Below are 25,993 nucleotides of genomic sequence, written 5' to 3'. Positions count from 1 at the left end.
ATTTAAGTGCTATTACTAAAAAATTTGGATTTGACTGGGAGGAGCATTTGAAAAATTTTTAAGCAGAAGGGAAGGGAGTTATATGATTAGCTTTGAGCTTAAAGATCATCCTGGCTGTGGGAAAAATGGAATTAGAAGACCTCTACTTCTGGCAGTACAGTGGTAAGACTTAATTTTTAATGTATTGTTGGGCCTTTGGAATGGAAAGGAAATCTTCAGGGCCCTGAAGCAAACACCAAAATTAAAATCCTAGACTTGAGCAAAAAACAAACATGAAAACCATATTGCTCTGGGGCAAATTACCAGATCAGTCCAGAGATTCAGGAATTAGGTGGTCAGGAATAAACTTTTGGGTTGAAATAAAATGGAGAAGCTAGGTTTAAATGTGGTCCCTGTTGTGTGGCAGTCTCCCAGTCCACCATGCCTTACTCTCAGCAGAAGCAAGTGCAGATCTTCCTCTCTAGAGGAAAATACCCTAATTTAGGCCTCCAGAATCTCGTAGCTTCAAAAAAAAATTAGCGGCGGGGCAGAGGAGCAGCTTCGTCAGTTGAAGGACACCTGCAGCGGGGTCTGTGCGTCTTGGAAGATTGAAATCATGGCAGGTCCAGAAACTGATGCCCAGTACCAATTCACTGGTATCAAAAAAATATTTCAACTCTTACACTCTCACAGGGAGAATGAATTGTGTACTGGCCACATACAGAGGTATTGCTTTGATAGTTTTATACTTTAAGTTAAGGTCTAAAAAAACTCCAGCTGTGAAAACAACATAAACGGATTCTCAACTGTACCTCATCTGTTACGTTCCCGTGCCTGAAGAAGCTAATGTCAACTCATCATGTGATACCCAATTTGTACAATAAATTATGAACCTGGAAAAAGAAATTAAATATGGACCTCTTAATCAAATATCATCAGACATACAAAGAAAAATACACATGAGAAAGAATCAGCAGAAATAACAAATAATAGGTCATTCAAGGACCTTAGATATTAAAATGATCAACCAATATGAAGTATCAATGATATTTTTAAAGAAATATAAGAATCACAAAATGAACAAGAAGAAATGATCACAAATGACCAGGCAAATGTGAAAAATAACTAAATAAAACTTTTAGAGATGAAAAATAGTTGAAATCAAAATCTCAGGGATAGTTTAACATATTAAATATAAATGGAGAGAGTAAATTGGAAGCCAGATATGAACTAACTCTTGTGAAATCAATATAGAGACAAAGGAAATGGAAAATATAAAGGAGAGATTAAAAGACATGGAGGTTAGAATAAGAAAGATTGAAAGAAAGAAAAAAAGGAAATGAAGGAAAGCCAAAATTCTTATAAGAATTGAGAATTTTTGAGAAGTAAAAAATGAACGTACAGACATAGGAAGCATATTACCAAACAGGATGCATAAGTTCACACACAGTCATGTTGTAGTCAAACTGCAAAACACCAAGAGAGAAGACCTTAAAGGACCAAAGGGAAAAGGCAAATCGCCTACCACAATCAATAAGAGTGATAGATTTCTCACTGCAACAGTGGAGGTTAGGAGGGCATAATATCTTCAATGTGATAAAGAGAAAACTATCAACCTAGAATTTTATGTCCAGAGAAGAAGTATTTTAAAAACAATGGTAAAATAAAGACATTTCACATAAACAAAATAAAGTTTGTCTCCAACAGACTTTCATTTAAGGAAATTCTACTTTAGGAGGAAGGAAAATGGTACCAGAAAGGAGGTCTGAGATGCACGAAGGAATGGTGAGCAAAGAATTTGGTAAGCAACTGAGTAAATCTAAACAAGGGCTACCTGTATAAAATAATGATGATGCTAATAATGATGTCTAATTTGTGAGGTTAAAAAAAAGATAAAATATTGGCAAACTAGGAGAGTGATTAATATATTTATTTGTTTTAAAAATAAATTAGATCTTGTATGAATTTTAAATGATCATGCATGTTAAAATTTCAAAAATAACTTCCTAAAGAAAAGTGAATGTACAACTTCCAAATCAGTAAAGAGGAAAACTGGAATTTTTAAAAGATGTTTTTTAATTCTTTGCCACCACTTAGGTTTGTGACCTTTATCATATTACGTAACCTCCATAAGCCTTAATTTCCTCATCTTTAAAATGTGGATAATAGTAATACCTCCCTTATAAGACTCTTGTGAAGATGTAATCATATAATGCATGCAAAAAAGCTTAGCACAAATCTACTGCATAATAACTGTTCAACAAATATTAGACTTTACTGTTATTACTAGTGACTTAGTCTTGGTGATGCTTTAAAGCCATGCTAGAATCTGCCAACATCACACCCACCTTCTCTCCAGTGAGAGGGAATGCTACACACAAAGATAGCTAAAGAGTGTTAAACAGTTCTGATAACATTGATGGGTCTTCCTTGTGTTAATCATAACTCCTTGTTCAGAACCTTCAGAATTTAATATTGCCTTTCAATAAAAAGTTCAGAGCATCAAGGCTTTCCACAGCCTAGCCCAACCAACTTGATCTCATGAGTTCTCTTTAAATTCTTGAGTTAAATCTGTAAACATATTTGAGGTCTCCTTCCTTGACACTTTTACTTGGAACACCTTTTGAAGAACAGGTAAAATTTGGATGACTTCCTTCATCTGGAAAAGCCACCCTCTCTGCTAAATTCCACCTATTCTTCAAACCCCAGCTCAAGTCCCATAAGAGTTCCTGACTACTCTAGCCCAAAAGTGATTTATAATTTGAAAAACTATCATCTAAACCAAACTTCCGGGACTTCCCTGGTGGTGCAGTGGTTAAGAATCCACCTGCCAGTGCAGGGGACATGGGTTCGAGCCCTGGTCAGGGAAGATTCCACATGCTTCGGAGCAACTAAACCCGTGCGCCACAACTACTGAGTCTTCACTCTAGAGCCTGCAAGCCACAACTACTGAGTCTGCACTCTAGAGCCCGCAAGCCACAACTTGAGCCTGCGTGCCACAACTACTGAAGCCCACATGCCTAGAGCCCATGCTTCACAACAAGAGAAGCCACTGCAATGAGAAGCCCACGCACCACAACGAAGAGTAGCCCCGCTTGCTGCAACTAGAAAAAGCCTACACGCAGCAACAAAGACCCAACGCAACCAATAAATAAATAAATAAATAAATAGATTTATTAATTTAAAATAAATAAACAAGCCAAACTTCCTATAGTGATTTATGCCTCTCTTCTACTCCATTTTCGGTTGAGCTTTTATTTAAATTTTATATTATCACAGAAAATTTTCCTGGAGTTTGCATGGTCTTTCCAGCTACATTTTCAGCTCCTTAAGACAGTGGCTATTAACTATATACCTTTGTATTCCCTATAGTTCCTAGGGAAAAGAAACTAACATTTAAGTGCCTATGATATGCCAGGTACTATACTAAATGGTTTCTTATATATATCTCACTTATTCCTCACAATAAACTTATAAAGATAGATATCAGTGCCCCCATTTTACAGATGAGGACATTGCACTTGAGAAAGGCTAAGTAACATACCCAAGGCACTTAACTAGTCAGTGGCAGAGCTGACTATACCACCCATCAAAATAGCTTGCAAATAATACATGTCTTGGAGGCGTAAAAGGCTCAAATGATTTATACATTTTTCTACTTGACTTATTTGTATCCCACTCTGAAATTTAGAGTGTCATGGAAACAGATTTCAAAGAAGCCAGAAGTCTTCTCAAAAATTAAAATTTGGCATGCCAATTGTTAACTAACAGCCAAACCACAGGAATTCACAAAGACCTTGAAGTTAGACAGAAAGTCATACTTTGGGGCAGGGGGTTAGATTAAGGGACTTAAAGAGATTTTTTTCATTTATTTTATACGTTGCCTTGAGTTCATGTAATGTGAAGTGAAATGAATCACACAACAAAGTGGACCATTCTTTGAGTGCTTGCTGCAAGTCCATATCCCTTTCAGAACATTCTTTCTCTTCTCTTTCCCCTTTCCTAGGGTTACACATCTTTCTGGAATGACTGCATATCATCTGGCCTGCGAGGGGGCATCCTGATAGAGCTGGCCATGCGAGGTCGAATCTATCTAGAACCTCCCACCATGCGTAAGAAGCGACTACTAGACAGAAAGGTAGAGCGTCCTCTGCGAACATCCTCTTATGAAAGGGCAGATAGCAACAGTCCACTTTGGATGAATAGGAAGATTTGAGTAGTGAGACAATATAAATATCACTTATTCAGTTGTCCCATTGTCTGGCAGGTTTAATTATCCTGTAGCAGAGAAAGAAATCCAAGTATCCATGGTCAAAAGAGTTATAAGAAATTCATGATTTTGTCTTCCATTTTTATGCAGAAAAATCACATTTAGGATGGTGTTGATTATTTTTCTCTCTATATCTGTACCTATAATATTATGAAATAGAGTATTGTATATGAAGAGGCAAACATGTGGGTCAGGTACAGTCTTTACTTAACTCTGGTCATCCTCAGATAACCATTCAATTTCCCTCCTTCCAAGTATTTTGCAAGTTCTCTCTAGCCTATGAGGTATACCGCCCTCTCCATTTTCTTACTACTCATTTTTTCCACTCACAACTTCATTGTCATACTCAGCACTCTACTGAAACTACATTCTTAGGTGTCACCAGCTAATTTTCAGTCTTCAATTTATTTTTCTCTTTTAACCTATATGTGGTGTTCAACACTTTTGGCTACCTCTTACTTGAAACTTTCTGTTCTTTCTAAAAAATCTCTATTTATTTATTATTATTTTTTTTTTTTGGCTGTGTCGGGTCTTAGTTGCGGCATGCGCGATCCTCATTGCAGCGTGTGGGCTTCTCTAGTTGTGGCGCATGGGCTTCTCTCTAGTTGTGGCACATGGGCTCAGTAGTTGCAGCGCACGGGCTTAATTGCCCCACAGCATGTGGGATCTTAGTTCCACGACCACGGATCAAACCTGCATCCCCTGCATTGGAAGGTAGATTCTTAACCACTGGACCACCAGGAAAGTCCCATCTGTTCTTGACCTTTGCTATATTACATCCTCTTGCTTCTCTGGCTGTACCCTATTTCCTTTACTTTTCCATTCCTTAACATCTAAGTCTCAGTTTGTATCACTCTGTATAACTTTTGGAGAAATCATTTACTTTTACAGCTTCATCTATCACCCCCATGATATATTAACTCCCAAATTTCTAGGCCTGTCTTCTTTTTCCACCCCCAGGAACATACTTAAGTATTGTCCAGACATTTCAACTTAGCTATCCCATATCAGTTAAAACCAAATGTCATCAACTTTTCCTGACTTTCCTATCTTTATTAATTGTTTCACAAGTTGGTTTTCCAGGCTCAAAGAGTTATTATTGAATCTTTTCTCCATCATCATTTATATCCAATTTGTCATTGGGGCCCACTTCAAATTTTTTTTATCTCCCTATTATCACCCCATACTAGATTTTAAATTTCTGAGGACAGAGAAAATATGTTATGCTGCTTTGCATTTCCTATGACTTAACCAATAATATATGTATAGCATATTGAATAACTTTAATTTGAATGAAGTATATCAACCAGGGTCTCTTGTTTCTTCTTTTCTGAAAGGTACTACTAAAGTCAGACAGCCCAACGGGTGATGTTTTACTGGATGAAACTCTCAAACACATCAAAGCAACTGAACCCACAGAAACTGTCCAAACATGGATAGAGCTACTCACTGGTAAGACTCAGAATGATTTAAAAATCCCACATTTTATCATTTTTATCCTACTCTTAAGGTTGGGAGAAGAAGTATAGAAGGTCAGGGTGCTACGTAAGATATATATGGTTCACTGTTTAACTGTACTAATGAGGGACAAAAAAGACATGATTAATCAGTACATAAAGTTTTCCAAAGCTTCATCTTACCTCTGTCCACCTCATAAGCTCACAAGAAATTTTTTAACAACCATGTTGATGTATAATTCACATCCCATACAGTTGACCCATTTAAAGTATACAATTAAATGGATTTTAGTATATTCACACAGTTGTGCAACCATCATCACAACCTAAGTTTAGAACATTTTCATCATCCCCAAAATAAACCCCATACTCATTAGCAGTTTTCCCCACATTTCCCCAACCCTCCTGCCCAGCTACAGGCAACCACTAATCTACGTTCTGCCTCTGTAGATTTGCCTATTCTGGATATTCCATATAAATGAAATCATACAACTTATGGTTTTTTGTGACTAACTTCCAAGGATAATATTTTCAAGGTTCATCCATGTTGTGGCATGTATTGGCACTTCATTCCTGTTTTTCTCAAGGTCAAGTTCAAAAACTAATATGAATAATCAAGCCTAAGGCATAATATTTTAGGAGAATATTCCACAGGGCACTTTGAGATCACAACCAGTGTCACCTTCTGGAACAATTTTTTTTTTTTTTTTTTTTTGTGGTACGCGGGCCTCTCACTGTTGTGGCCTCTTCCGTTGCGGAGCACAGGCTCCGGACGCGCAGGCTCAGCGTCCATGGCTCACGGGCCCAGCCACTCCGTGGCATGTTGGATCCTCCCAGACCGGGGCACAAACCCGTGTCCCCTGCATCAGCAGGCGGACTCTCAACCACTGCGCCACCAGGGAAGCCCTGGAACAATTTTTTTAACTGAAGTTCTTATTGAGACATTTGTATATTCACATGCAGTTGTAAGAAATAATACAGAAAGATCCCTTTATATGCTTTGTCCAGAATCCCCCATTGGTAACATTTCTCAAAATTTTAATATATGACAACCAGGATACTGAAATTGATACAATCCACCAATCTTATTAGAATTTCCCCCTTTTTTTTTTTGGCCACACTGCATAGTGTGCAGAATCTTAGTTCCCAAACCAAGGATCAAACTTGTGCCCCCCTGCAATGGAAGTGCAGAGTCTTAACCACCGGACCACCAGGGAAGTCCCAAGAATTTCCCCAGTTTTAATTTGACTCCTTTTTATTGCCAAATAATACTTCATTATATGCTTATACAACTTTAATTACTTATTCATCAGTTGATGGACATTTGAGTTATTTCCACTTTTTGGCTATTATGAATAGTGCTGCTATGAACATTCATAGACAAGTTTTTGTGTGGACATGTTTTAACTTTGGGGGGTATATAGTTAACTTTTTATTGTGGTAAATGTACATATTTATTATCTTAATCATAAGTGTACAATTCAGTGACATTAAATACAGGCACAGTATTATATAACCATCACTTCTCTCTACACTCAAAGCTTTCACATCATCGCAAACACCCCCCTTCCTCCCTCCCCTCATTCCACCTACTTTCTGTCTCTATGAATTTGCCTGTACTAAGTAACTCATATAAGTGGAATCATATAATATTTCTCCTTCTATGTCTGGCTTATTTCACTAAGCATGTTTTCAAGGTCCATTCATTTTGTAGCATACATCAAAATCTCATTCCTTTTTATGGTTGAATAATATTCTACTGTATGTGTATACCACATTTTGTTCATTTCATCTGTTGATGGACACTTGGGTGTTTCCATCTTTTGGCTATTGTGGATAATGCTGCTGTGAACATTTTTGTACATATATCTGTTCAAGTCACTGCTTTCCATTCTTTTGGATGTATATCTTGGAGTAGAATTACTGGGTATGTGATAGTTCAATGTTTTGAGAAACCACCAAACTGTTTTCTACAGAGGCTGCACTCTTTTACATTCTTACCAGCCAAGTGTGAAGGTTGCAATTTCTCCACGTCCTCATCAACACTTTTTATATTCTAATTTTTGTTTTGTTTTGTTTTTAATTATAGCCATCCTAGTAGGTGTGAAGTGGTATCTCACTGTGGTTTTGATTTGCATTTCCCTAATGATTAATGATGTTGAGCATCTTTTCATGGACCATTTATATATCTTCTTTGGAGAAATGTCTATTCAAGTCCTTTGCCCATTTTTGAATTGGCTTCTGTTGTTGTTGTTGAGTTTTAGAAGCTCTTTCTATATTCTAGATAGTAATCCCTTATCAGATATATAATTTGCAAATATCTTCTCTCATTCTGTAAGTTATCTCTTCACTTTACTGATAATAACTCTTGATGTACAAAAGTTCTTAATTTTGATGAAGTCCAACTTATCTACTTGTTGCCTGTACTTTTGGTGTCATATCCATGAAATCTTTGCCAAATCTAATGTCATAAAGATTTTCCCCAGTGCTTTCTTCTAAGAGTTTTATAGTTTTAGTTCTTAAATTTGGTTCTTTGATCCATTTTTACTTAATTTTTGTATATGATGTAAGGTAAAGGTTCAGCTTCATTCTTTTGCATGTGGATATGCAGTTTCTCAGAACCATTTGTTAAAAACACTATTCTTTCCCTCTTGAATGGTGTTGGCAGCCTTGTTGAAAAATCAGTTGACCATATCTGTGAGGGTTTATTTCTGGGCTCTCTATTCTATTGCATTAATCTGTATGTTTGTCCTTATGCCAGTACCATACTGTTTTACTTACTGTAGCTTCGTAGTAAGTTTTTTGTTTGTTTGTTTGTTTGTTTTGCATTACGCGGGCCTCTCACTGTTGTGGCATCTCCCGTTGTGGGGCACAGGCTCCAGACGCGCAAGCTCAGTGGCTGTGGCTCACGGGCCCAGCCGCTCCGTGGCATGTGGGATCCTCCCAGACCGGGGCACGAACCCGTGTCCCCTGCATCGGCAGGTGGACTCTCAACCACTGCGCCACCAGGGAAGCCCAACAACTGTTTTTTTGTGTGTTCATCTTGTACCCTGCAACTTAGCTGAGTTTATTAGCTCTAGTAGCTTTTTGTGTACTTTGGGGGATTTTCTATGTATAGGATCATGTCATCTGCAAACAGAGATAGTTTTAGTTTTTCCTTTACAATTTAGATGCCTTTAATTTTTTCTTTCTTGTCTACTAGCTCTGGCCAGAACTTCCAGTAAATTGTTGAATAGCAGTGGTGAAAGCAGGCATCCTTGTCTTTCTTGTTCCTTGACCTTTGGGGATCTTTCAGCCTTTTACCATTGAATATGTTATTAGCTTTGAGGTTTTCATAAATACTCTTTATCATGTTGAGGAATTTTTCTTTTACTCCTAGTTTCCTATAAGTTTTTCTCATGAAATGGTGTTTGTTTTTCTCAAGTTGCTTTTCTGAGTCAAGTGAGATGATCATGTGAGGTTTTTTTCATTCTATTAAATGATGTATTACATTGTTTGACTTTTTATTGAGATATAATTGGCATAAGCATTATATTAATTTCAGGTGTACATCATATTGATTCAATATTTGTACATATTATGAAATGATCACCACAATAAGTCTAGTTAGTATCCATCATCACACATAGTTAGTTTTTTTTTCTTGTATGAGAACTTTTTTTTTTAATATTTATTTATTTATTTATTTATTTATTTATTTGGCTGCACCGGGTCTTAGTTGCAGTACACGGGATCTTCATTGCTGCATGCAGGATCTTCGTTGCGGCATATGGGACCTTTTAGTTATGGCATGTGAGCTCTTAGTTGTGGCATGTGGGATCTAGTTCTCTGACCAAGGATCGAACCCGGGCCCCCTGCATTGGGAGCATGGAGTCTTAACCACTGGACCACCAAGGAAGTCCTGAGAACTTTTAAGATCTGTTTTCTTAGATCTTTCAAATATATAATACAGTGTTACTAACTATAGTCACCATGCTGTACATTACATCCCCAGGATTTATTTATTTTATAACTAGAGTTTTGTATCTTTTGATCTCCTTCACCCATTCTGGCATTCTCCCGCTTCCTGCCCCTAGCAACTACCAATCTGTTCTCTGTATCTATGATTTTGGAATTTTTTATTTTTGTTTTACATTCCACATATAAGTGAGATCATAATAGTATTTGTCTTTCTCTGTCTGACTTTTTTTTATATAGATTTATGTGGGCATTCAGCCTCACTTATTTATTTTATTTTATATTTTTTTAATATTTATTTATTTATTTGGTTGTGCCGGGTCTTTGTTGCAGCAGGCAGGCTCCTTAGTTGCAGCTCGCAGGCTCCTTAGTTGCGGCTCGCAGGCTCCTTAATTGTGGCAGGCAGGCTTCTTAGTTGCAGCCCAAGGGCTCCTTAGTTGCAGCATGTAACTCTTAGTTGTGGCATGCATGTGGGATCTAGTTCCCTGAGCAGGGATTGAACCCAGGCCCCCTGCGTTGGGAGCACAGAGTCTTCACCACTGTACCACCAGGGAAGTCCCTCTGTCTGACTTACTTCACTTAGCATAATGCCCTCAAGGTCCATCCAGGTTGTCATGAATGGCAAAGTTTCCTGTTTTTTATGGTTGAATAATATTCTGTTGTATGTATATGTGTGCATATATGTATGTGTGTGGTGTGTGTATATACATATACCACATTTTCTTTATCCATTCATCCATAATTGGTACTTAAGTTGCTTCCATGTCTTGGCTATTATAAATAATGCTGCAGTGAACATGGGCTGCATATATCTTTTCAATTCTACTCAGAAGTAGAATTACTAGATTATATGGTAGTTGTAATTTTAAGTTTTTGAGAAACCTCTATACTGTTTTCTTTTTTTTTTAATTAAAACATTTTTTAAATTTTATTTATTTTTTTGGCTACATTGGGTCTTCATTGCTGCACGTGGGCTTTCTCTAGTTGCAGTGAGTGGGGGCTACTTTTCGTTGCAGTGCGTGGACTTCTCATTGCAGTGGCTTCTCTTGTTGCGGAGCACGGGCTCTAGGTGCACGGGCTTCAGTGGCTGTGGCATGCAGGCTCAGTAATTGTGGCTCATGGCCTGTAAAGCACAGGCTCAGTAGTTGTGGCACACGGGCTTAGGTGCTCCGCGGCATGTGGGATCTTCCCAGACCAGGGATTAAACCATGTCCCCTGCATTGGCAGATGGATTCTCAACCACTGCACCACCAGGGAAGTCCTATACTGTTTTCTGTAGTGACTGGGCCAATTTACATTTTCACTAACAGTGCACAAGGGTTCCCTTTTCTCTATATCCTCACCAACAGTTGTTATTTTTGGTCTTTTTAATATTAGCCATCTTAACGAATGTGGAGTGATATTACACTATGGTTTTGATTTGCATTTCCTTGATGATTAGTGATGTTGAGCACATTTTCATGTGTCTTTTGGCCATTTGTATGTCTTCTTTAGAAATATGTCTATTCAGATCCTCAGCCCATTTGATTTTCTGTTACATTCCTGGGATAAATTTTACTTGATCAAGGTGAATTATCATTTTATGCTGTTGGATTCAATTTGCTAATATTTTATTAAGAATTTTGCATCTATATTCATAGGACTTATTGGTCTGTAACTTTCTTTTCTTGTGATGTATTTTTTAAAATTTATTAATTTATTATTTATTTTTGGCTGCATTGGGTCTTTGTTGCTGCGCGCGGGCTTTCTCTAGTTACGTCGAGTGGGGGCTACTCTTCGTTGCGATTCACAGGCTTCTCACTGTGGTGCTTCTCATTGTGGAGCACAGGCTCTAGGCGCACAGGCATCAGTAGTTGTGGCACACGGACTCAGTAGTTGTGGCTCACGAGCTGGGCTTAGTTGCTTCGTGGCACATGGGATCTTCCCGGACCAGGGCTCAAACCCATGTCCCCTGCATTGACAGGCAGATTCTTAACCACTGTACCACCAGTGAAGTCCTCTTGTGATGTCTTTATCTGGCTTTAGTATCAGGATAATCCTTGCCTCACAGAATGAATTAGGTGTTCCCTCTTCAGTTTTTTGGAAGACTTTGAGAAGGATTTGTGTCAATTCTTGTTTAAATGTTAGGTAGAATTCACTGATGAAGCCGTCTGGTCCAGGACTTTTCTTTTTGGGGAGGTTTTTGATTACTGATTTCATTTTTTTTTTTTTTCGGTACACGGGCCTCTCACTGTTGTGGCCTCTCCCGTTGCGGAGCACAGGCTCCGGACGTGCAGGCTCAGCGGCCATGGCTCACGGGCCCAGCCGCTCCGCGGCATGTGGGATCTTCCCGGACCGGGGCACGAACCCGTGTCCCCTGCATCGGCAGGCGGACTCTCAACCACTGCGCCACCAGGGAAGCCCTGATTTCATCTTTTTACTTGCTATAAATCTGTTGAAATTTTCTATTTCTTCATCAGTCAGTTTAGATAATTTGAGTGTTTCAGGGAATTTGTCCATTTCTTCTAGGTTATGTAATTTGTTGGCTTACCATTATTCATAGTATTCTCTTATAATCCTTTTTTTAATCTCTGCAAGGTCAGTTGTAATGTCCCCACTTTAATTTCTCATTTTAGTTGTTTGTAGCTTTTCTCTTTTTCTTTGGCAATCTACCTAAAGGTTTGTGAATTTTGTTGATCTTTTCAAAAAACCAACTCTTTGTTTCTTTGGTCTTCTTTGTTGTTTTTCTGATCTCTCTTTTTGTTCATCTCTTCTCTAATCTTTATTTCGTTCCTTCTGTTAGCTTTGGGTTTACTTTGCTCTTCTTTTTCTAGTCCATTAAAGTGTAAAGTTAAGTGATTGATTTGAGACTTACTTTTTTTTTTTTTTTTTTTGCGGTACGTGGGCCTCTCACTGTTGTGGCCTCTCCCGTTGCGGAGCACAGGCTCTGGACGCGCAGGCTCAGCCGCCATGGCTCACGGGCCCAGCCGCTCCACGGCATGTGGGATCCTCCCGGCCCAGGGCACGAACCCGTGTCCCCTGCATCGGCAGGCGGACTCTCAACCACTGCGCCACCAGGGAAGCCCGAGACTTACTTTTTTAATTTAGGCATTTACAGCTATAAGTTTCCCTCTGAGCACTGCTTTCACTATATCCCATACATTTTAGTGCATTGTGTTTTCCTCCATTTCTAAGTATTTTCTAATTTCCCTTGTAATTTCTTCTTTGACCCATTGGTTGTTTAAGCTTGTTTAATTTACACATATAGGCAAATTTTCATTTTCCTTCTTTTACTGATCTCTAATTTCATCCCACTGTGGTCAGAGAACACACTTTGTATGTATCTTTTGAAATCTATTGAGATTTATTTTATGGCCTGACAAGTGGTCTGTCCTGGAGAATGTGCCTTGTACACTTGAGAAGAATGTGTATTCTGCTGTTAGGTGGAGTGTTCTGTATATGTCTGTTAGGCTTAGTGAGTTTATTATGTTGTTGAATCTTCTATTTTTAAATTATTTTCAGTCTACTTGATCTAAGCCTCATTGAAAGTGGGGTGTTATAAAACTGTCTACTTCTGACTGTTCTGCCCATTTTGCTTCATATATTTTGAGTCTGTTCTTAGGCGTGTAAATATTTATAGTTGTTATATCTTCTTGTTGTACTGAAACTTTTATTAATATATAATGTCTTTCTCGGTCTCTCTTACCTTATATGATTTTAAATCTATTTTGTCCAAAATTAGTATAGCCACCCTGCTGTCTTTTGGTTACTATTTGAGTGGAATATCTTTTTCCATCCATTCACTTTCAGCCTATCTGTGTCCTTTGATCTAAAGTGAATCTCTCATAGACAGCATATAATTGGATCATGTTTTTTAACCCATTCTGCCAATTTTTTTCTTATTATTAAATAGTTTAATCCATTTACATTTAAAGTAATTACTGATAAGGAGACAGTCAATTCTGCCATTTTGCTATTTGTTTTCTTTTTTTTAATTAAAAAATTTTTTTAATTAATTTATTTTTTTATTTATTTTATTTTTGGCTGCATTTGGTCTTCATTGCTGCACACAGGCTTTCTTTAGTTGTGGCGAGCAGGGGCTACTCTTTGTTGTGACACAGGAGCTTCTCATTGCAGTGGCTTCTCTTGTGGAGCATGGGCTCTAGGCCCACGGGCTTCAGTAGTTGTGGCACATGGGCTCAGTAGTTGTGGCTTGCAGGCTCTAGAGTGCAGGCTCAGTAGTTGTGGCACCTGGGCTTAGTTGCTCCACGGCATGTGGGATCTTCCCGAACCAGGGCTTGAACCCGTGTCCCCTGCATTGGCCGGCTGATTCTTAACCACTGCGTCACCAGGGAAGCCCTGGCTATTTGTTTTCTAATACTATATAGTCTATAGATTTTTGTCTGTACTTCCCGCATTACTGTCTTGCTTTATGTTTGGTTGATTTTTTGTAGTGAAACATTTTGATTCCCCTCTCATTTTCTTTTGTGTATATTCTATGGACATTTTCTTTATTGTACCATGGGGATTACATTTAACATCCTAAAGTTAATGACAACCTAATTTGAATTTATACTAACTTAACTTCAATAACACAAAAACTGTTCCTATATAGCTTCATTTCACTCTGTCTGGTCTGATGTCACAGATTATACCTTTATAAATTGTGTGACCAATAATATAGATTAATAATTGTTTTTTAATGCATTTGTTTTTTAAAGTATATAGAAAATAAAAAATGGAGTTACAAAATAAAACTAGCTTTTATGGTTGTCCATGTATTTAGCCTTTATTGGATATCTTTATTTCTTCATACTGCTTCAAGTTACTTCTAGCTTCCCTTCATTTCAACCTGCAGCACTCCTTTTTATCATTTCTTGCAGGGCAAGTCTAGTGGTAACAAACTTCCTCAGTTTTTGTTTATCTGGGAAAGTCTTAATTTCACTTTTGAAGGACACTTTTTCTGGATATAGGATTCTCAGGTGACAGATTTTTTTTCTTTCAGCTCTTTGAATATATCAGCCCGCTGTCTTCTAGCCTCCAAAGTTTCTGATGAGAAGTCTGGTGATAATCTTATTGAAGACACCTTGCATGTGACAACTCACTTCTCTCTTCCTGCTTTCAAGATTCTTTATCTTTGTAAACTACATATACTGCTGGCTAGGGTGTGGAGAAAAAGGAACCCTCCTACACTGTTGGTAGGATTGCAAATTGGTGCAGCCACTATGGAGAACAGTATGGCGTTTCCTTAAATACTAAAAATAGAGTTACCAAATAATCCATCAATCACATTCCTGGGCATATATCTGAGAAAACTCTAATTCAAAAACATACATGCACCCCAGTGTTCATAGCAGCACTATTTACAATAGCAAAGACATGGAAGCAACCTAAATGTCCATCAACAGCTGATGAATGGATAAAGAAGATGTGGTATATATACATAATGGAACATTACTCAGCCATAAAAAAGAATGAAATAATGCCATCTGCATCAACATGGATGGACCTAGAGATTATCATATTAAGTGAAGTAACTCAGATAGAGAAAGGCAAATATCATATGATATCACTTATATGTAGAATCTAAAAAATATATACAAATGAACTATTTATAAAACAGAAATAGACTCAGACATAGAAAACAAACTTATGATTACCAAAGTGGATAGCAGAGGCAGGGTGTGGGGGAGATAAATTAGGAGTTTGGGATTAACATATACACACCATTATATATAAAATAGATAAACAACAAGACCTACTGTATAGCACAGGGAACTATATTCAATATATCATAATAACCTATAATGGAAAAAAATCTTATAATAACCTATAATGGAAAAGAATCTGAAAAAAGAATATAGGTATATACATGTAACTGAATCACTGTGCTCTGTACCTGAAACTAACAAAACATTGTAAATTAACTATACTTCAATTTAAAAAATGGTTAAGAAAAAGATTATTTATCTTTGGCTTTCAATAGTTTGATTATGATATGTCTCAGATGTTTTAGTCAACATTGAGCTCATTAAGCTTCTTAGTTCGTAGATTCGTGTCGTTCATGAAATTTGGAAAGCTTTCAGCCATTATTTTTTCAAATATTTTTTCTGCCCTTTTTTCTCTCTCTTCTCCTCTGGGATTCCTACAATGAAAATATTTGTCCATTTGGTGGTGTCTCAGAGGTCCCTTAGGGCTCCATTCACTTTTTTTACTGTTGTTCCCCAGACTTTATTACTTCAGTTGTCCTATCTTCAAATTTGCTAATCTTTCTTCTGCCTGCTTAAATCTGTTTTTGAACCCATATAGTGTATTCTTCATTTTAGTTATTGTATTTAATCTCCCGACTTTCTTTTTGGTTCCTTTTTATAATTTCTGTCTCTTTACTGGTATTCTAATTTTGTTCATACATCATTTTCCTGTCTTTGCCCATGTCTTCTTTTAGCTATTTGCTAAAGGAAGCATCATAAAGGAACAACTCTAAGACAGTTGTTTTCAAGTCTTTGTCTAGTAAACTTGACACCTGGACTTCCTCAAGTGCAAATTATGTCATTTTCTTTTTTTCCTTTTTCTTTCTCTATATGCCTTGTGATTTTTGTTGTTGTTGTTGAAAACTGGACATTTAATCTTATAATGTGGTAACTCTGGAAATCAGATTTTCCCTATCCCCCAGGCTTTGCTGTTTTTGTTTTTTCCTGAGGTTATACCTTTTCTTAAGCAAGCACAGTGGCTTTCTAAAATACCGTGTACATGTAGTTGTTTTTGAATGTAAAAAAAAAAAAAAAGCTGCTTTTTTAAATCCCCTGGAAGCTGCTTCAGCTGGTGGGAATTGGGACAATGGCAGCCTTTAGCTGAATGTCAGCCATCAGAAGCTGCAGTCCATAATCAGAACACTGTTCCTGATATTTCAGAGACAACGTCCTTATTGCCCACCCTGACTCAAGCAAGCTACACCAAAACAACAGATTGCTCTCCCCACGGCTGCCTATCTTAGGGCTGGGGGCTGAGTAGTCACTACTGCACTGAAGGCTGAAATTGACTGATATTAACCACAATTTGCCAGCCTAGCCTTTCCCTGGAACCTACAAGTGTTCACAGAAACTCCAGAGTTCCAAAAATAGTTCTTTTGGATAGATTCTACTAGTATAATTATTGTCTAGGTGGAGAGATGAGTTTCTGGTGTTTGTTACTCTCCCATTGTCCCAGATGTAATATCTCAGTGATTAACATTTTAAAGACCCTTATCGGGGGCCTCCCTGGTGGCGCAAGTGGTTGAGAGTCCGCCTGCCGATGCAGGGGATGCGGGTTCGTGCCCCGGTCTGGGAGGATCCCATGTGCCGCGGAGCGGCTGGGCCCGTGAGCCATGGCCGCTGAGCCTGCGCGTCCGGAGCCTGCGCGTCCGGAGCCTGTGCTCCGCAGCGGGGGAGGCCACAGCAGTGAGAGGCCCGCATACCGCAAAAAAAAAAAAAAAAAAGACCCTTATCGGGCTTCCCTGGTGGCACCATGGTTAAGAATCCACCTCCCAATGCAGGGGACACGGGTTTGAGCCCTGGTCTGGGAAGATCCCACATGCCACGGAGAAACTAAGCCCATGAGCCACAAGTACTGAGCCTGAGCTCTAGAGCCTGCCAGCCACAACTACTGAGCCCACGTGCTGCAACTACTTAAGCCCGCACGCCTAGAGCCCGTGCTCCACAGCAAGAGAAGCCACTGCAATGAGAAGCCTGTGCACTGCAACAAAGAGTAGCCCCCTCTTGCCGCAACTAGAGGAAGCCTGTGCACAGCAACAAAGACCCAACTCAGCCATTAATTAATTAATTAATTAATTAATTTAAAAGACCCTTATCAACTATACCCAGTTTTTCTTTAGGGCCCACTTCAAATATTATTTTTGTGTCCCCACTTTCACCTCATTCTAGATTGTAAATTTCTTGAGGACAGAAATAGGGACTGTTTTTCAAAGTGGCTATACTGTTTTACATTCCCACCGCCAGTGTGTGAGAGTTTCAGTTCCTCCACATCCTCATCAATACTTGTTATTCTCTGTCTTTGTAATTTTATTTTAGCCATCCTAGTGAGTATATAGTGGTACGACATTGTGATTTTTATTTGCAATCCCCTAATGACTAATGATGTTGAGCATGTTTATATGTGCTTATTGGCCATTTGTATATCTTCTTTGGAGAACTGCCTATTCAGATCCTTTGCCCATTTTTAAATTGGATTTGCTTTTTACTATTGAGTTGTACTGTTAAAATATGTTCTAAATACAAATCTGTTCAGATACATGATTTGCAAAATTTTTCTCCCATTTTGTGGGTTGTCTTTTCAGTTTCTTGATTGTGTCCTTTGAAGCATAAAAGTTCTTGATTTTGATACATTTCAACTAATCTTTTTTTCTTTTGTTGCTTGTAATTTTGTTATAATATCTAAGAAACCATTACCTAACCCAACATCATAAAAATTTATTCCCATGTTTTCTTCTAGGAGTTATATAGCTTTAGCTCTTTCATTTGTGTCTATTATCCTTTTTGAGATTCATTGTTTTATATGATGTGAGGTAGGGCTCTAATGTCATTCTTTTGCATGAGGATATATATAGAGTTGTCCTACCGCTATTGTTAAAAAGACTGTTTCCCCATGAATTGTCATGGTACCATTGTCAGAAATCATTTGACCATAAATGTATGGGTTTATTTCTGGACTCTTCCACTGATCTATATGTCTGTCATTATGCCAGTACCACACTTCTCGATTGTTGTAGCTTTGTAGTAATTTTGAAATCAGGAAGTGTGAGTCTTCCAACTTTGTCCTTTTTCAGGATTATTTTGGCCATTCTGGGTCCTTTGCATTTCCATACGAATTTTGGGATCAGCTTGTCAATTTCTGCAATAAAGCAAGCTAGGATTTTGATAGCGATTGTGTTGAATCTGTAAATCAATTTGGGGAATAGTGATATCTTAATAATATTAAGTGTTCCAATACATGAACATGGGATAGCTTTTCATTTATTTAGATCTTCTTTAATTTCAACAATATTTTGTAATTTTCAGTATACATGTCTTGTACTTCTTTTGTTAAATTTATTCCTAAGTATATTCTTTTTGATGCTCTTGTAAATGTAGTTGTTTTCTTAATTTCTTTTTCAGGTTGTTCATTGCTAATATATAGAAATTAGGTTCATTTTTGAGTATCAATCTTGTATCCTGAAACCTTGCTGTACTTATTAGCTATAATACTTTTAAAGCAGATTTCTTAGATTTTTCTGTACACAAGATCATGTCATCTGAAAATAAAAATAGTTTAACTTGTTCCTGTCTAATCTGGATGCCTTTTATTTCTTTGTCTTACCTAATTACCCTGGCTAGAACCATCCGTACTAGGAGTGATGAGAATGACTTCCTTGTCTTATCCCTGATCTTAGAAGGACAACATTCAGTCTTTCCCCATTAAGTATTATGCTAGCTGTACGTTTTTCACAAATTCCCTCTATCAAGTTGAGAAAGTTTCTGTCTATTCCTAGCTTGTGGAGTGTTTTTATCATGTAAGGGTGTTGGATTTTATCAAATGCTTTTTTGTGTGTCTATTGAGATGATCACTTCATTTTTGCTTTTTATTCTATTGACATGACATATTACTTGATTTTTATATTTTAAAGCAACCTTGCATTTCTGGTTTAAGTCCCCCCGATCATATTACATAGTTTAGGAGAGTTTTTTTTTCTTTTCTTTTCTTTTCTTTCTTTATTTTTGGCTGCATTGGGTCTTCGTTGCTGCACGTGGGCTTTCTTTGGCTGTGGTGAGCAGGGGCTGCTCTACGTTGCAGTGCGCGGGCTTCTCTTCGTTGCAGTGCACGGACTTCTCATTGCGGTGGGTTCTCTTGTTGCGGAGCATAGGCTCTAGGTGCACAGGCTTCAGTAGTTGTGGCACGCGGGCTCAGTAGTTGTGGCACACGGGCTTAGTTGCTCCACAGCATGTGGGATCTTCCCAGACCAGGGCGCGAACCTGTGTCCCCTGCATTGGCAGGCGGATTCTTAACCACTGTGCCACCAGGGAAGTCCCATTTTTTTGTTTTTTGTTTGTTTTTTCCTTCAGCCTTGCCACACAGCTTTCAGGATCCCTGACCAGGGATTGAACCCACACCCTTGGCAGTGAAAGCATAGAGTCCTAACCACTGGGCCACCAGGAAATTCCCTACATAGTGTTTATTATATGTTGCTAGATTTGTTTGCTAGTATTTTGTTGAGCATTTTTGTACCTATATTCATAAGGGATATTGGTGTATAGTTTTCTTGTGAAGTCTTTGTCTCCTTTTACTATCAGTGTAATACTTACTGTGTAGACTAAGGAAGTGTTCCCTCCTCTTCCTCTTCTTTTTTTTTTTTTTTCGCGGTACGCGGGCCTCTCACTGTTGTGGCCTCTCCCGTTGCGGAGCACAGGCTCTGGACGCGCAGGCTCAGCCGCCATGGCTCACGGGCCCAGCCGCTCCGCGGCATGTGGGATCCTCCCAGACCGGGGCACGAACCTGCGTCCCCTGCATCGGCAGGCGGACCCCCACCACTGCGCCACCAGGGGAGCCCCCTCTTCTTTTTTTTTAAGCATTTGTGAAGGATTGTCATTAATTCTTCATTAATGTTTGGTAGAATTACCAGTAAAGCCATCTTGACCACACTTTTCTTTGTGGGAAGTTTTAAAGTTACTATTCAGTCTATTTACTTGTTATATATATATATTCAAATTCTCTCTTTCTTGTTGAGTTGGTTTAGGTAATTTGTGTATTTCAAAGAATTTGTCCATTCTTCTAGGTTGTCTAATTTGTTGGCATCCTGTTTTTCATAGTATTTCCTTATAATCCTTTTTATTTTTATAAGGTCGGTAGTAATGTCTCCTCTTTCATTCCTAATTTTAGTAATTTTGAGTCTTCTCTCTTTTTTCCTTGGTCACTCTAGGTTTGTCCTTTTTTTTATCTTTTCATTGAGCCAAGTTTTGATTTTATTGATTTTCTCTGTTTCCTCTCTAATCTTTATTATTTCCTTTCTCCTGCTTGCTTTGGGTTTAGTATGATCTTCTTTTTCTAGTTTTTTAAGATAGAATGTTAGGTTATTGATTTGACATCTCCTTTTCTAATATAGCATTTGGATCATAAATTTCCCTCTTTGTACTGCTTTAAGCTGCATCCCATAAGTTTTGGTATATTGTGGGGTTTCTTTCATTCAACTCAAAAGTATTTTTTAAATTTTCCTTGTGATTTCTTCTTTGACTCATTGGTTATTTCAGATTGTGTTGTTTAATTTCCACATATTTTTTAATTTCCCAAATTTCCTTCTGTTATTAATTTCTAGTTTAATTCCATTGTGATTGGATAGCATACTTTGTATGTTTTCAGTCCTTTTAAATTTATTAAGGCTTGTTTTATGGCCTAGCATATGGTCTATCCCGGAGAATGTTTCATGTGCACTTGAGAAGAATGTACATTCTACTGTTATAGGGTAGAATATTCTATAGATGTCTTCTTAGGTCTAGTTGGTTTATAATGTTGTTCAAGCCTTCTATTTATTTTTCCCATAGGTGAGACCTGGAACCCTTTCAAATTACAGTACCAGCTGAGAAATGTAAGAGAGAGAATTGCAAAGAACCTAGTAGAGAAGGGTATTCTAACCACTGAGAAGCAGAATTTCCTCCTGTTTGACATGACTACTCACCCAGTGACCAATACAACAGAGAAGCAGCGACTAGTGAAAAAGCTTCAAGACAGTGTCCTAGAGCGGTGGGTAAATGACCCTCAGCGTATGGACAAGCGAACACTAGCACTACTGGTGCTAGCCCACTCCTCTGATGTGCTAGAGAATGTCTTCTCCTCTTTGACAGATGACAAGTATGATGTGGCAATGAATCGGGCCAAGGACCTAGTGGAACTGGACCCTGAGGTAGAGGGGACAAAGCACAGTGCCACAGAGATGATCTGGGCTGTGCTGGCAGCCTTCAATAAATCCTAAAGCCAGCAGGTGGGTTTCTCCTTTTCCCTTGCTGGCCAGTGACTGTCAGAGACACCATCAGCAAGCTTTGTGTGATGAGATGTTTTCCATCATGTTTTTTCCTTCTCTTGAATCAATCTCGTTATTTGGGGAGAGCAAGTTCAAGGCTCCTGTATAGACCTTGACTATTATAAGCAGACTTTATATTTCCCTATACTTCCACTCCAGAGGTGAATAAACTGGGTGAACCAACACCCACCCAATAAATAAACATTTTCTCTCATTTCTTGGTTTATTTCCATCTAGTGTGCTTTTGCATTAGCAGGAATATCTAAGTGAGATTTGGATTTCTCTAGCCACATAATGTGAATGAGATGTAGAGCAAACCATTTATCATATTTTTAAATTTTTATTTTCCATTTTAAATATATGTTTTCAGTCTGTCTCTCAGGCTCTGCTAAGTAATGTAGCTTGTTGAAGTAACCATCTCTTTGAATAAGGGGCAATGGAAACAAAACTAATTTTTGGAGCATATGGTCTCTGGGATATAAATGCATGTCCCGCTAGTGGTTTTCTCATTTTTCCTTTTCTAACCTAATGAGAATATTCCAAATGTGATTACCTGGTTCTCACAGTCCTAGAGCCAGAAATATATTCTCTACTCTCTCTCAGCATTATCCTACTCCATCATTCACTAGAACAGAAGTCTAAATGAAAAAAATGTATCTCTCAACCACCTCCTTTAAGCAGTCAGCAATACAATTTGCAAAGGGAGGTGGCATCAGAATTTCCACTCTTTAGCACATAACTATCCTGATTCCTCCTGACTACTTTAAATGTCCCTACTCTGATTGAATTTAGGGAGTTATAAATTTCAATTGCATAAAGCAGCATCCTGAGTCCAGACAATATATCTAAACTCTAAATCTTCTTGTTCCCTATTTTGGCTTCCTACATAAATTGATAGATTCTGTCTATATTTAAGGGTTCTGGAGGTAGTTTTATCTATATTTAATCCACAGATACCCTTCTAGTCATTAGTCTTGTCTCAACACAACCATCTGTCTAACCAAATCGCTAAAACATTTTTTAATTCTGTAATTAATGCAAACAGGAGCTTATTAAGAAAAATCCTGTTTAGAAGGGCAATTTGATCTTAAAAGCATCCTGATATAAAGTCCAGTATTTGGGAATATAAAGAGGATAGGCACCAAACTGTGCTAATGTCATGCATTTGTTATGCTGATACTTTTAATGGGTCTTGCCTCTTGACAACTAGAGAAACCAGCTATCAAAGGGCTAATACAGATGATCCAGACCTGATATCAAATCTTCCTGATCAGAAGTAATTAAATGAATGATTGTAACTTTCACCTTCTCCCCTAAACCTGTCTAGCTCCACAAAATTCCCAACTCAATTAACTTTCTTTTTTCACTTTAGGTATCACTTAGGTGACTAGAGATATAAATTTTAAAGTGAAACAAATACTTAAATGTGAAGCTGAGTAGAGCTTCAATTCAGTCTGGCTCTCTAAAAGTATAAAAACCAGTACCTGGTTGTCTCTACCTGACTTAGTTTTTTCTTTCCATATGAAAACAATTCGGCATGAATTGAAACCAGGTTTTCCTGTGGAAAGTTTCAGCTTGATTGGGAGAGTAGAAGTTGAGTTCTTTCTAGCAACTCTTGGTCAGTGTTTATTTTTATATTGTATCTCAATAAGATGAAGATGTCTTCAGTTTGAATCTGCATAATGTTCATTGCAAAACACCTTTTCATTTAATGCATATGGCCTTCACATTTCTGTATAATAAAGATCAATTATTGTCTCTGGTATCTCTGTGCAGTTTTACAACTTCAGTTATTTTAACTGGAAATAAGAACTTTTCACACAGGGCCAGTAACACTCCCCGTTTACACTAGGATACCAGCCTCTGTTTCATCCTGTGTGGAAAATAAGGCATACACAAATATTATAATTGTAACATATATATACTGGAGGGCAGGGCACGTTAAGTCTAACCCGAACACCAGCTAATGTAAAGTCTGAATAGTGTCTCCATCTCGAGCAAAATAAGTTACCCAATTACACCATTATTACCATGAAGATAATGAGTATATTCTGTCCTATTAATAACTATTTGCACGTGACACCTGAACTTACTGAAGAGCTGAAAGTCTTAGGTTCCAAGTGTAGGTAACATACCTAATTATAACAGAGTTAACAACGTGTGAAAAGAAAGATAATTGAGCTTGTAATTGGCTTATTGTTCTTCACTTCTTTTATAATGTCTACAGCATAAAGGACAATAAGAAATGTGTTTACTAGGATTGTTTATACTTGTTATTTTTATCTCAGAAAAAGTATTGTTTTCCCATAAGTCATCCTTTGTAACAATGTTTCTCAAAATGTGGTGCATCAAAATAACCTGTTTGTTAAAATTTGATATCAGAAAACACTCATGCAAGAAGAGAGTACGGTGAAATATTTAAAGTGTTGGGGACTTCCCTGGTGGTCCAGTGGTTAAGATTCTGCACTTCCAATGCAGGGGGCCTGGGTTCTATCTCTGGTCAGGGAACTAGATCCTGCATGCCGCAACTAAAAATCCCTCATCTGGCATGCCACAACGAACACCCGGCACAGCCAAATAAATAAATACATATTAAAAAAAATAAAAAATAAAAAAGTATTGTAAAACAAAAACAAAAAACCACCCAGCAATCTAGAATTCTATATCCAGTAAAATTATCCTTCAAAAGTGAAGGATAAGGGCTTCCCTGGTGGCACAGTGGTTGAGAGTCTGCCTGCCGATGCAGGGCACACGGGTTCGAGCCCTGGTCTGGGAAGATCCCACATGCCGCGAAGCAACTAGGCCCGTGAGCCACAGCTACTGAGCCTGCGCATCTGGAGCCTGTGCTCTGCAACAAGAGAGGCCGCGATAGTGAGAGGCCCGCGCACCGCAATGTAGAGTGGCCCCTGCTTGCCCCAACTAGAGAAAGCCCTCGCACAGAAACGAAGACCCAACACAGCCAAAAAGTAATTAAGTAATTAATTAATTAATTTTTAAAAATTTTAACAAAACTATAAAGAGAATTCTAATTGAAAGATTTTTTAAATGTTCTTTTCCTTTTCCATACAGCTAAAATGCACAGATTATATATTCATATAATTTCTAAGAAGTGTGTTTTACTCCCTAAAGAATAAAAATAATTGCTTTAATGCTGAAATAAGTTAAGTAGAATGGATTTTTAATATTTTCCTATTACCTATTACATGTGTACATGAATCTTTGTTCCTGTGTCCTCAGTTCTTCTCAAGGCCTTGGTCTGCCTTCCTTTTCTCCTCAGTGAGTTCCAGGTGGGTACATAATTTGGAAAGAGACAGACTAGACATGACTTCTTATTGATAAGTGAGAAAGGGAGCCATCCCTCCCAGAACGCAATAAAATTCTCATGGAATGCAAGTCAGAAGAGCAAGGGTCACTTCTTGGCAGAAATATTTTTCTAGCAGCCCAACTCACTGCTGTTAGTTTTTCTTTACATTCCAGATTGTAAAAAAGTAGATTCAATTTGGGTGGAAGGTGGGGAGCAAATACTCCATAAGAACTCTTCAAATAGATGTGTTTTGTGTAGATTTTTGTTCCCTGAATATCAATACTCTGCCCACCACTTTGTTTTTCTCAACTAAGTGAACATCCCCAAGAATAATAGCATATTTTATCTGAACTTACTTTAGAAACTCAGCTAGGAATCTAGAGGCTTCTGCCCCGTCAGAAGGACTGCTTGACCAAATCGCCATGTTTCTGCCACATATGCAAGCCCAACAGATGTATGTTATTCTCCTGATTTGATGGGAAAAAATTCAAAGCCAAAGTTTTTCTCATATTTCAGAGATGCTGAGATCCCACTCCCAATCTAAAGATGAATACTTCTTCAAAGATTTCTGGACATTTAAAGCCATAATACAACACCTCAAAATACTTATGGGTTAGCCTTAATAATAATTTTTTTTAAAAAACTTTTTCCCCCAGCTCTGTCACTCCAGCCTTTCTTAACTCCCAAGTGGAGGCCAGAAGGGTCTTAGATAACTTAGTTTAAACTGATTTATATTAAACTAAATTGGATTCCTTTCATTTGAGAGCAGGGAGGAAGAGATGTTTATGATCAAAGAGGGGAAGACTAGAGAAGGTAACAGAATAGTTGACTAGATTCTTAACATTATGAACATTTAAAAGACTGAACAAATACTTTTTATTTTAAAATGTTCATGTTTTAAAAATTAGATGACTTAATTCAGTCTTTCACTTCTCTCCTCCATCTTACTCTTCACATTAGATATCTTTTAAAACTTTTTATGGAATCATAACCAGAGAAAAATG

General features: G+C 37.9%; 1 protein-coding gene and 1 pseudogene across 3 annotated transcripts in view; both read left to right on the top strand.

The window, feature by feature from the left end:
• GOLPH3L (golgi phosphoprotein 3 like) overlaps positions 1-21,887 on the top strand; it is a 42,079-nt gene extending 20,192 nt beyond the window's left edge. For 2 of the 3 annotated variants that reach the window (XM_060087202.1, XM_060087207.1), the window contains 3 exons: positions 3,986-4,117; positions 5,587-5,701; positions 21,210-21,887. In XM_060087202.1, the coding sequence (XP_059943185.1) occupies positions 3,986-4,117; positions 5,587-5,701; positions 21,210-21,637 (675 nt within the window). In that variant the 3' untranslated portion in view covers positions 21,638-21,887. The remainder of the gene's footprint in view (positions 1-3,985; positions 4,118-5,586; positions 5,702-21,209) is intronic. The other variant, XM_060087215.1, reaches the window with a different exon arrangement.
• Positions 526-803, top strand: LOC132482123 (ATP synthase membrane subunit K, mitochondrial-like; annotated as a pseudogene).
• Positions 21,888-25,993: the final 4,106 nt, after the last annotated feature.

The sequence above is a fragment of the Mesoplodon densirostris genome, chromosome 2, assembly GCF_025265405.1.
Source record: "Mesoplodon densirostris isolate mMesDen1 chromosome 2, mMesDen1 primary haplotype, whole genome shotgun sequence".
Lineage (NCBI taxonomy): Eukaryota > Metazoa > Chordata > Mammalia > Artiodactyla > Ziphiidae > Mesoplodon > Mesoplodon densirostris.
This window is presented reverse-complemented; position numbering and strand designations above follow the sequence as displayed.